The 10,469-nt window shown below is 47.8% G+C and overlaps 1 protein-coding gene across 1 annotated transcript in view; it reads left to right on the forward strand.

Moving 5' to 3' along the window:
• The first annotated feature begins 581 nt into the window (after positions 1-581).
• The window catches only part of mmp17a (matrix metallopeptidase 17a), a 94,666-nt gene continuing 84,778 nt past the window's right edge, over positions 582-10,469 (forward strand). The window contains exon 1 of the mRNA XM_043715248.1: positions 582-1,032. Coding sequence (XP_043571183.1) covers positions 937-1,032 — 96 coding nt within the window. The 5' untranslated portion in view covers positions 582-936. The remainder of the gene's footprint in view (positions 1,033-10,469) is intronic.

A 10,469-nucleotide genomic window follows, 5' to 3' on the forward strand; every position in this document is an offset into this window, starting at 1 on the left:
GATAGTCAAGATCTGGGGATAGGGAAGATTGTGGGTTAGGGAAGATTGGGGATAGTGAAGATCAGGGAATAGGGAAGATCAAAGAATAGGGAAGATCAGGGGATAGTGAAGATCAGGGGATAGGGAAGATCTGGGAAAAGGAAGATCCGAGGATATGGACGATCAGGGATAAGGAAGATCGGGGGATAAGGAAGATTGGGGGTTAGGGCAGATTAGGGTATAGGGAAGATTAGGGATAGGGAAGATCAGGGAATGGGGAAGATCAGGGATAGGGAAGATCAGGGGTTAGGGAAGATCAGGGGTTAGCAAAGATCAGGGAATGGGGAAGATCAGGGATAGGGAAGATCAGGAGTTAGCGAAGATCAGGGAATGGGGAAGATCAGGGGAGTCTCCAACCATTTTCATCTTCCTTTTTCAAGGAGAAAGATGTCCCAGACTGAGGGGTGGCTGAGGAACTGACTGAAGGAAGACTTAAAATCTGGGAGTGGGGCGGGGCTGCAGCGGCTGTTCGGCCGCCGAGTTGGCTGCTGTACTCTGGGCTGGTTCCAGTCGAATGCAGAGTAGCCGTGTGGCTAATTCGATTTATTTTCTGCGCAGATGGAATGAGTGAGCGGGACTGTCAGCTGCTTTGTGTGTGTGAGAGAGGGAGAGAGAACCCCGGACACTGTTACCTCGCTCTGCACAAATCAGAAGGAAGCGGAATAGAAATCAGAAGTTTATTTATTCCTGCGCTAGCTGTTTACTTCATTCGGGTCCGGGTTAATTTCACCACAGAAGCTGGGGATGAGATGCAGTGGAGTTGGTGAGGAGCTGGGAGATTGCAGATTCATTGGGAACGGAATCCTTTATTCAACATCAGCAGACGCTGAGAATCCCAGGAAGAGAGAGAGGTTTTCACACCGAGGGACCTGTTGGATCTGCAGCCGGGGCTGAACCATGTCAGAGATGGTGCTGTCAGCGCTGCTGCTGCTAATGTCTTACCTCGGAACCCAGTCAGCACCAGCCCCCAGTGAGGAGACAGTCCTGGGCATTGTGAGTATGGCTTTTCCCGTATACAACAGCTCCACAGCACCAAAAATCAATCCTAGGGTTTGGATTGTGGGCTTATTCGGGTAAGATTCAGTTCAGGCGTTTTCTGGCTGCGAATTAATTCTTTAAAAATGTGACACTGAGACACTGAATGGGTGCTGGGGGCTGGTACATGGAGCGATGTTTTCTATAACAAAGCGAAAGGTAAACTCCGCTGAGAATGGTCAGCTTTGCTGATCCTGATCCGCTATCTGCCCTGGACTGGCTGAGTTTGACTCTGGCAACTTGCTCTCCCTCTCCATACAGGGACCTGCCTGGTTCAGGGCAGACACAGCACTGGGATTAACATGGAGCATCACCAACTGCCCCTGTCCTCATCCCCCCCGGCTGTCTCACCCCACCCCCTGCCTCGTTGCCAACCCCATGGTCAGTGCCCACTGTGTGCTCTGGGTAGGTGCAGTGCTTTGATCTGCAGTATCTGATCTGACTGGAATATGGCCTGACTGCATTCTGCCCAGTCCCTGGGGCTGGGATAAATTGGCAACTCTTTGGTTCTCAGTCGGAGTGTCATGAATTGTAATGTGACCTTTGGTTTCTTTTTAACTGAAACATTTTTGAACAATCTTGAAGCTACAGCTGAAATCCTGACAGCATACACACACTTGGAGGGAGAATGTTCCACCTCTTTTCTGGTCTGCTGGCTGTGTACACATTCTGCTGGCTGTGTACACGTTGCACTGGCTTTGTACACACTCTACTTGCTGTGTACACACTCCACTGACTGTGTACACATTGCACTGGCTGTGTACACACTCCACTGGCTATGTACACATTCCACTGGCTATGTATACATTGCACTGGCTGTGTACACACTCTGCTGGCTGTGTACACATTGCACTGGCTTTGTACACACTCTACTGACTGTGTACACATTCTGCTGGCTGTGTACACATTGCACTGGCTTTGTACACACTCTACTGACTGTGTACACATTCTGCTGGCTGTGTACACATTGCACTGGCTGTGTACACACTCCACTGGCTATGTACACATTCCACTGGCTATGTATACATTGCACTGGCTGTGTACACACTCTGCTGGCTGTGTACACATTTTGCTGGCTGTGTACACACTCCACTGGCTGTGTACACATTTTGCTGGCTATGTACACATTCTGCTGGCTGTGTACACCTTGCACTGGCTGTGTACATATTCTGCTGGCTGTGTACACACTGCACTTGACTGTGTACCCACTCCACTGGCTGTGACACATTCTGTTGACTGTGTACACAATCTGCTGAAGAGGACACTGCACGCAGTCTAGGTATGTATACATTTGGCTCAGTGGACTGTCTGCTGGCTGTAAATACTCAAAGCACTTTCATTCGTGGATCTTGGTGCAGTTTCAGAAGCCTTTCAGACAGTGGCTGTCTTCAAAGATAACCAATGTGTTTGTATAGATGTGGTCCCAATTTTAGCACCAGCTGGTGAGGGGAGACAGCAATTCTGGGGAAATATCTGTAACAGCCACAAGTAATTGCTGTTTGTCACTGTGTTAATTTAAAACAGCCATATCTGATTTTACTTTGCATAGAGGCGTTATAATTGTTTAATCTTTCCGAGACTGAGGCTGTTGCAGAGCTCCCCCTGATGGTTAACCTGGTAGCCTTTGTATAAGAAGCAGACAGCCATAGCCTTGGCTTTGCAAATGCATATCTAAGTAATTCTTCAATGTTCTGAGAGTTTCTGCCTCCCCCACCCTTACAGGCAGTGAGTTCTGGATTCCCACCAGAAAACATTGGGTGAAAACATTTTTCCTCACATTCCCTCGAAACCTCAACCCTTCCCTTCAATCTCTGCCACTTGCTCACTGATCCCTCCACCAAGGAGGGCGGCACGGTGGCCCAGTGGTTAGCACTGCTGCCTCACAGCGCCTGTAGACCCGGGTTCAATTCCCGACTCAGGCGACTGACTGTGTGGAGTTTGCACATTCTCCCCGTGTCTGCGTGGGTTTCCTCCGGGTGCTCCGGTTTCCTCCCACAGTCCAAAGATGTGCGGGTCAGGTGAATTGGCCATGCTAAATTGCCCGTTGTGTTAGGTTTAAGGGGTAAATGTAGGGGTATGGGTGGGTTGCGCTTCGGCGGGTCGGTGTGGACTTGTTGGGCCGAAGGGCCTGTTTCCACACTGTAAGTAATCTAATCTAAAAAGTAAGTAATCTAATCTAAAAGATTCTTCCTGTCTACCCTGTCCATGCCTCTCATCATGTTCTCCATCTCAATCATTTCCCCCACAGTCCCCTCTGCTCCAAGGAAAACAACCCAGTCTGCCCAATCTCTCTCCATCAGTGAAACTCTCCAGCACAGGTAACATCCTGGTAAATCTCCTTCTGCCCCCTCTCCCACTGCTATTACATCTGGAGTGCTATGTGCAATACTGGTCACCATACTTACAGAAGGATGTTAATGCATTAGAAGCAATTCAGAGAAGGTTTACTTGACTAATACCTGGAATGAATGAGTTACCTTTTGAGGAAATGACCTGACAGGCCAGGACCATGGGCCAGGCTCTGGAGTTCAGAAGAGTCAGAGAGAACTGAGTTGGAACACCTAAGACCCTGAGGAGAATTGACCGGGTGAATGTGTAAAAGGATGTTCCCCCTTGTGGAAGAATCTAAAATAAGGCGTCACTGTTAAAAAAATAAGGTGCCGCCCATTTAAAACAGAGATGAGGAAACTTTTTTTTCCAAGTCTTTGGAATTCCCTTCCTCAAATGTCAGTGGATGCAGAAACTTTGAATATTTTAAGACAGAGGGAGATAGATCCTTGATTCCCAAGAGGATGAAAGATTACTGGGGATATGCAGGAATGTAAAACTGAGATTAACATCAGACCAGCTGAGACCTTATTGAATGGTGTAGCAGGGTCAAAGGGCTGAGTGGCCTCCTCATTTTTTTTTGTTTGTATATTCATGAATTTCATACAGTTTTTACTTGTGTATGTTTGGGAGAATTTTTCCCCTTTTTAATTTGGATATTGAAAAATTTCTGCTCTTGAGCAGCAGATTTCCGTAATCTCTGATTTCTTTACAACAAATTTGGATGATGTAAAATTGACGGGATCTCTTGAACCCTCTAGGCTGTTAGACCGATGTCAGTGATCCCCATGTAAATTGCACACTGGGGAAAATTCAATCATGTCTATTCATCGCTAAAATTATAACTCAATTGCACCTCCTAGTGGTATTAGAGAAATAGCAACAACATCTTACACAATGTTGTTCCAAGACAGTGTTTTTAAGATGTGACTGAGCAGTAATTTGGTTAACAGGAAGCTTTACTTACATGTAAAGAGGTGATTGGGACCTTGGTTTGACATCTCGCCTAGGAGCAGTGTAGATTATCCTCCAGCTCTCAGCAGTGGATCAGGAATCCCGAAATGGTATGGAGACGGTAATGACTGCAGATGTGGGAAGCTAGACAAAAGTGAGTATTACAGATGCTGGAGTCAAGATTAGAGTGTTGCTGGAAAAGCACAGCAGGTCAGGCAGCATCCAAGGAACAGGAAAGTCTACGTTTTTTTCCAGCTTCATATCTGTTGACTCAGGAATCCTCAAATCTTTGACCTAAATGTGTGATTTGCTCTGAAAACAAAAGATCTTAATTAATTTCTCTTTGAAATGCTGTTAAATCATCAGCATGGTCTTCAATACAGTAAGACATATCATGAGTTTGATCTCCAGATTACATTCGCTGCTTTACAAACCTAATTATAAGCCTGCCACTAACAGAGTAAAGCTGCAAGAGGAACGAGCAATGATATTATTTTGCTCAGAAGTCAGTGACTGGTGTGAGATCCAAACTTGGAAATCAAATATTGCAGTGTTATGCGGTGCTTTATCTAACACTGAAGATAATGACTGTTCTTCCCAGCAAGTCTGTTTGATGCTACTTTCATTTTAAAAATGGTCTCATGCTTAACAGCATGCAGGGTCTATAAGTATTATATATGTTTGACTCAGTCAGCAGCCAATGTGCTCCATTCCTCTAATTGTGCAGTGCAACTCTTCCTTTTAAAATCTTACTGAAGTCAGGGAGTTGCTTTGAATTCATATTGCAATGTTGAATTTGAAATCTCTGAGGGAGCTGCACTCGGATCTGTAATTGGATGAACTTTGTTTGACTGCTCACAACCCCCTGGATATGTGCAATTGAATTAATTGGTCGGCCTACCCTGAGGAGTCTGAGCCCCCTGTGCCAACTTCAACCTCACTCCAAAAGGATGTTTTGTATCAGTAACTCCCTTTCCATTGGGGCAGGTGGGTCATGGTGCTGATGAATGTTGAGAATTCTTTAAAGTGGGAAAGTACAAAGTCTAGGAGGAAGTGGGTACTGCAGATACTGGAGATCAGAGTCTAGATTAGAATGGTTCTGGAAAAGCACAGCAGGTCAGGCAGCATCCAAGGAGCAGGAAAATCAAAAGCCCTTCATCAGGAATGAAAGTACAAATGTAGACCCAGGCTTAATAGTCTGATCGAAAACCCTTTAAGGGGGACTTTGAGCAAAAGCTGCTAAAAGTCTAAATTTCAACACCGTGTGAAGGATCTATGTGACTCGTATCAGAATATCAGAGCATTCTTTCATGGGAATGCTTCTCCTCAGTCCCTGGGGGAGTTGTCGACTCTTTGACAGGGAAACACAATGCATTTTATAGCATCAGAACAGACCATTCAGCCCAACATCTCCATGCTGGTGTCTGTGCTCCACCCTCCCACCCCAACCTGTTTCCATCTCAGCCTGTGATTATAACCTTTGATTCCTTGCTCCCTTGTGTTTATCAAGATATTCCTTAACTGTCAGGGGGTCAGTTAGCTCAGTTGGCTGGTTTCATACAGGCATAGAATCCCTACAGCGTGGAAGCAGGCCATTCAGCCCATTGAGTCCACACTGACCCTCTAAACAACATCCTACCCTGTCCCTCATAACCCTGCATCCCTCATGGCTAATCCACCTAGCCTGCACATCCCTGGACACTATGGGCAATTTTACACTGCAGAGTGCCAGCAACAGCATGCCTACAATTCCTACGCTAGCTGAGGTTACCATGAAGGCCGTATCTTCTCAACCTCACCCACTCTTGGGGTAAGGCGCAATGACCATCAGGTTAAACCACCCCCAGTCATCTCTCTCTCTCGCAAGAACTGCAGCCCTAAAGTCTGGTAGGAATTAATCTAGATCAGACTGGTGCTGGAAAAGCACGGCAGGCCAGGCAGCATCCGAGGAGCAGGAAAATTGACATTTCGGGCAAAAGCCCTTCATCAGGAATGAGGCTTTTCCTCAGATGCTGCCTGACCTGCTGTGCTTTTCCAGCATCACTCTAATCTAGAGTCTGGTCTCCAGCATCTGCAGTCCTCACTTTTGTCTGGTAGGACTTAGTCATTCCAATCACTTGGAGCACCCTCTGGGGCCGTGAATTCCACATTCATCCCACTCTAGGGGTTATAAAGTTTATTTTTCTGAATTCTTGATTAGTTTTATTAGGAACTGCCTCATCTAGATGCCCGATTCTGGATCAGTGGTGATGGAAGAGCACAGCAATTCAGGCAGCATCCGACGAGCAGCAAAATCGACGTTTCAGGCAAAAGCCCTTCATCAGGAATAAAGGCAGAGAGCCTGAAGCGTGGAGAGATAAGCTAGAGGAGGGTGGGGGTGGGGAGAAAGGTGATAGGTCAGGGAGGAGAGGGTGGAGTGGATAGGTGGAAAAGGAGCTAGGCAGGTCGGACAAGTCCGGACAAGTCATGGGGACAGTGCAGAGCTCGAAGTTTGAAACTAGGATGAGGTGGGGGAAGGGGAAATGAGGAAGCTGTTGAAGTCCTCATCTAGATGCCCACCAGCCTCTAGTTTGTGGTGTTCCCCTAAAGCGGGAACCTCCCCATGTTCAAAAGAGAAAATGCTGGAAAATCTCAGCAGGTCTGGTAGCATCTGTAAGGAGAGAAAAGAGCACCTTTTCCAGTGCAACTGTGACTTTCTGTGCAAGGACCTGGCTTGATTAAACCTACGATGGCGAACATTGAGTAAAGCATTGCCACTAATCGATGTAACATTCAATAGCTGAACCCAGCAGTCTCACTCCCACCTTCCTGCTGCTCTCTTGTTCTCCGTGATTTATCTGTCCATTACTGTTCTTCTAATCACCTCATTCCCCCTCCCTGGCGCAGACTTTCAGAAAGTCAATCTTTCTACATTGTAAAGTCAAGATTTGAGAATTGGCTGGTTCTGAGGAAGGGTTGCTTGACCCGAAACATTAACAATGATTTCTCTCCACAGATGCTGCCAGACCTACTGAGCTTTTCCAGCAATTTCTGTCTTTCTTTCTGACTGACAGCATCTGCAGTTCTTTTGAATCCTTTAGTTGAGAATTGGCCACACAGTGACAGAGCGTACTGATTGGTCATGGCTGACCGAATGAAGGTTAGGGCTGGGAGTGATGTGAAGGTAGTGTCCTGTCCTGGTCTTGTAACTGAACTCATAATCCAGGGACTTGGGCACACCCTCTGAGGGGGTGTGTTAAAATCCTGCCGTGACAGATGCTGGAATTCAAATTCAATTCATAAAATTTTGTGATTGAAAACTAGTCTTAGTGTTGATCTATCATCAGTTGTTGTTAAAAACCCATCTGTTTCCTAATGTCCTTTAGGGAAGGAAATCCTTCCCTGGTCTGGCCTACATGTGATTCCAGACTCACAGCAATAAGGTTGACTCTTTACTGCCCTCTGAAATGGCTATTAGGCAATCAATCAGTTCAAGGGGCAATTAGGAACAGCAGCCACTGCTGACCCTGTCAGTGACATCGAAAAGCCATGAATAAGCTTCCAGAAGCATTTTCCTGGATTATCCACCATTTTTACCCTCCTTCCCTCTTCCTAGGAGGTGGGAGGCAGAGTTCTTGGGATAAGGAAAGAGTTTGAGGATCAGTTGTAGGCCAGTGAATATCCCTTAGGATTAGAATATCATTTATTGTCGCATGTACTCAAGTCCAGAAGTACAGGTGTACTGTGAAAAGTTTTTCAATTCCTCCTCTTATGGCGCGATCCTAGGCCCAGGTACCTCAGTACAGACCTTTTGCATTATTTCACAGTGATTCATAGTATAAGTTAGAAATAAAACATAGTTCAAAGGATAGGCATGACAGTCACATAAACTATTTATACATGAACATTACATTGCAATAGCTTAGTACAGGGGCTTCCCCTCAGTCTAACCGTCAGCGCCAGACCCAGTCCAACAAACATCCCGGCACAGCTCCAAACCTCCACCCCGCATCACAACAGCTCTCAGGTGCACCAGAGAGGTTTACTCCAGGACTCACTCCCTGCACCATTCCCCGCTCCGAGACTCACTCCCTGCACCATCCTCCACTCCGAGACTCACTCCTTGCACCATCCTTTGCTCCAGGACTCACTCCCTGCATCATCCTCTGCTCCAGGACTCACTCCCTGCACCATCCTCCGCTCCAGGAATCACTACCTGCACCATCCTCCACTCCGAGACTCACTCCCTGCACCATCCTCCACTCTGGGACTCACTCCATGCACCATTTTCCACTACGAGACTCACTCCCTGCACCATCCTCCACTCCGAGACTCACTCCCTGCACCATCCTCCACTCCGAGACTCACTCCCTGCACCATCCTCCACTCCGAGACTCACTCCCTGCACCATCCTCCACTCCGAGACTCACTCCCTGCACCATCCTCCACTACGAGACTCACTCCCTGCACCATCCTCCACTTCGAGACTCACTCCCTGCACCATCCTCCACTTCGAGACTCACTCCCTGCACCATCCTCCGCTCTGACACTCACTCCCTGCACCATCCTCCACTCTGGGACTCACTCCCTGCACCATCCTCCACTCTGGGACTCACTCCCTGCACCATCCTCCACTCTGGGACTCACTCCCTGCACCATCCTCCACTCTGGGACTCACTCCCTGCACCATCCTCCACTCTGGGACTCACTCCCTGCACCATCCTCCACTCTGGCACTCACTCCCTGAACCATCCTCCCCTCTGGGACTCACTCCTTGCACCATCCTCCCCTCTGGGACACACTCCCTGCACCATCCTCTGCTCTGGGACTCACTCCCTGCACCATCCTCTGCTCTGGGACTCATTCCCTGCACCATCCTCCGCTCTGGGACTCACTCCCTGCACCATCCTCTGCTCTGGGACTCATTCCCTGCACCATCCTCCGCTCTGGGACTCACTCCCTGCACCATCCTCTGCTCTGGGACTCATTCCCTGCACCATCCTCCGCTCTGGGACTCACTCCCTGCACCATCCTCTGCTCTGGGACTCATTCCCTGCACCATCCTCCGCTCTGGGACTCACTCCCTGCACCATCCTCCCCTCTGGGACTCACTCCTTGCACCATCCTCCCCTCTGGGACTCACTCCCTGCACCATCCTCCACTCTGGGACTCACTCCCTGCACCATCCTCCACTCTGGGAGTCACTCCCTGCACCATCCTCCACTCCGAGACTCACTCCCTGCACCATCCTCCACTACGAGACTCACTCCCTGCACCAAGTCCAACCAGCATCTCCATTTCTGTCCAAGGCACACATTGTTTGAGGCTGTCATAACACAGGCTGACATTTGCAGCCAGTGTGTGCTGGCACAGACTGGTCAAGGTGCCCTATACCAGTTGGGACACGTCCAGTGACTTCCTTTGTGCTTTCTGGCCAAGCTGAGATGGAAATGATGCCATTGTTTGGTGGAGTGACTCCAAATATGATTGGCTTTCCTGGATGAGAGATCATCCCTCGCTGTTTCAATGTAAAATCTATAAAATGACATGAAAATGGGATTTCAAATAAACTCAAAATAAAAGGAGGTGATCGTAGCTGGAATGCTGCCTAGACATCATGCATTTCCCCCAGTTTGTGGGACACAATGGGACCATTGTTCCTTTTATTCTGTGTCTGGAACTGGCAAGAGATGGAGCTGGGAAGCCAGGAACATTCTCTCTCCATTGTGCAAAATGAAGTGAGGAAGAATCCCTCAGAAATAAAAGAAACAGAAATGGCTGGAGAAACTCTGGCAGCATCTGTGGAGAGAGAAACAGAAATAATGTTTCCCGTCCAATGACCCTTCTTCAGAGTGAAGAATTCTTTAAGCCTGCAATGGTTTTAGCGATCAATCCTCAGGCCTGTATGAAGTGACGTGTTTCTGTTTTATCTTTCTTCGTATATGTTTCATTTCCAGAAAACATCTGTTTGGACATGTGTGTGTGTTTGTGTGTGTGTGTGTGTTTGTGTCTGTGTATGTGTCTGTGTGTGTGTGAGTGTGTGTGTCTGTGTGTGTGTCTGTGTGTTTCTGTGTGCGTGTCTGTGTGTATATGTGAATGCCTGTGTGTGTATCTGTGTGTGTGTGAGTGTATGT

Source organism: Chiloscyllium plagiosum, chromosome 25, assembly GCF_004010195.1.
Source record: "Chiloscyllium plagiosum isolate BGI_BamShark_2017 chromosome 25, ASM401019v2, whole genome shotgun sequence".
NCBI lineage: Eukaryota > Metazoa > Chordata > Chondrichthyes > Orectolobiformes > Hemiscylliidae > Chiloscyllium > Chiloscyllium plagiosum.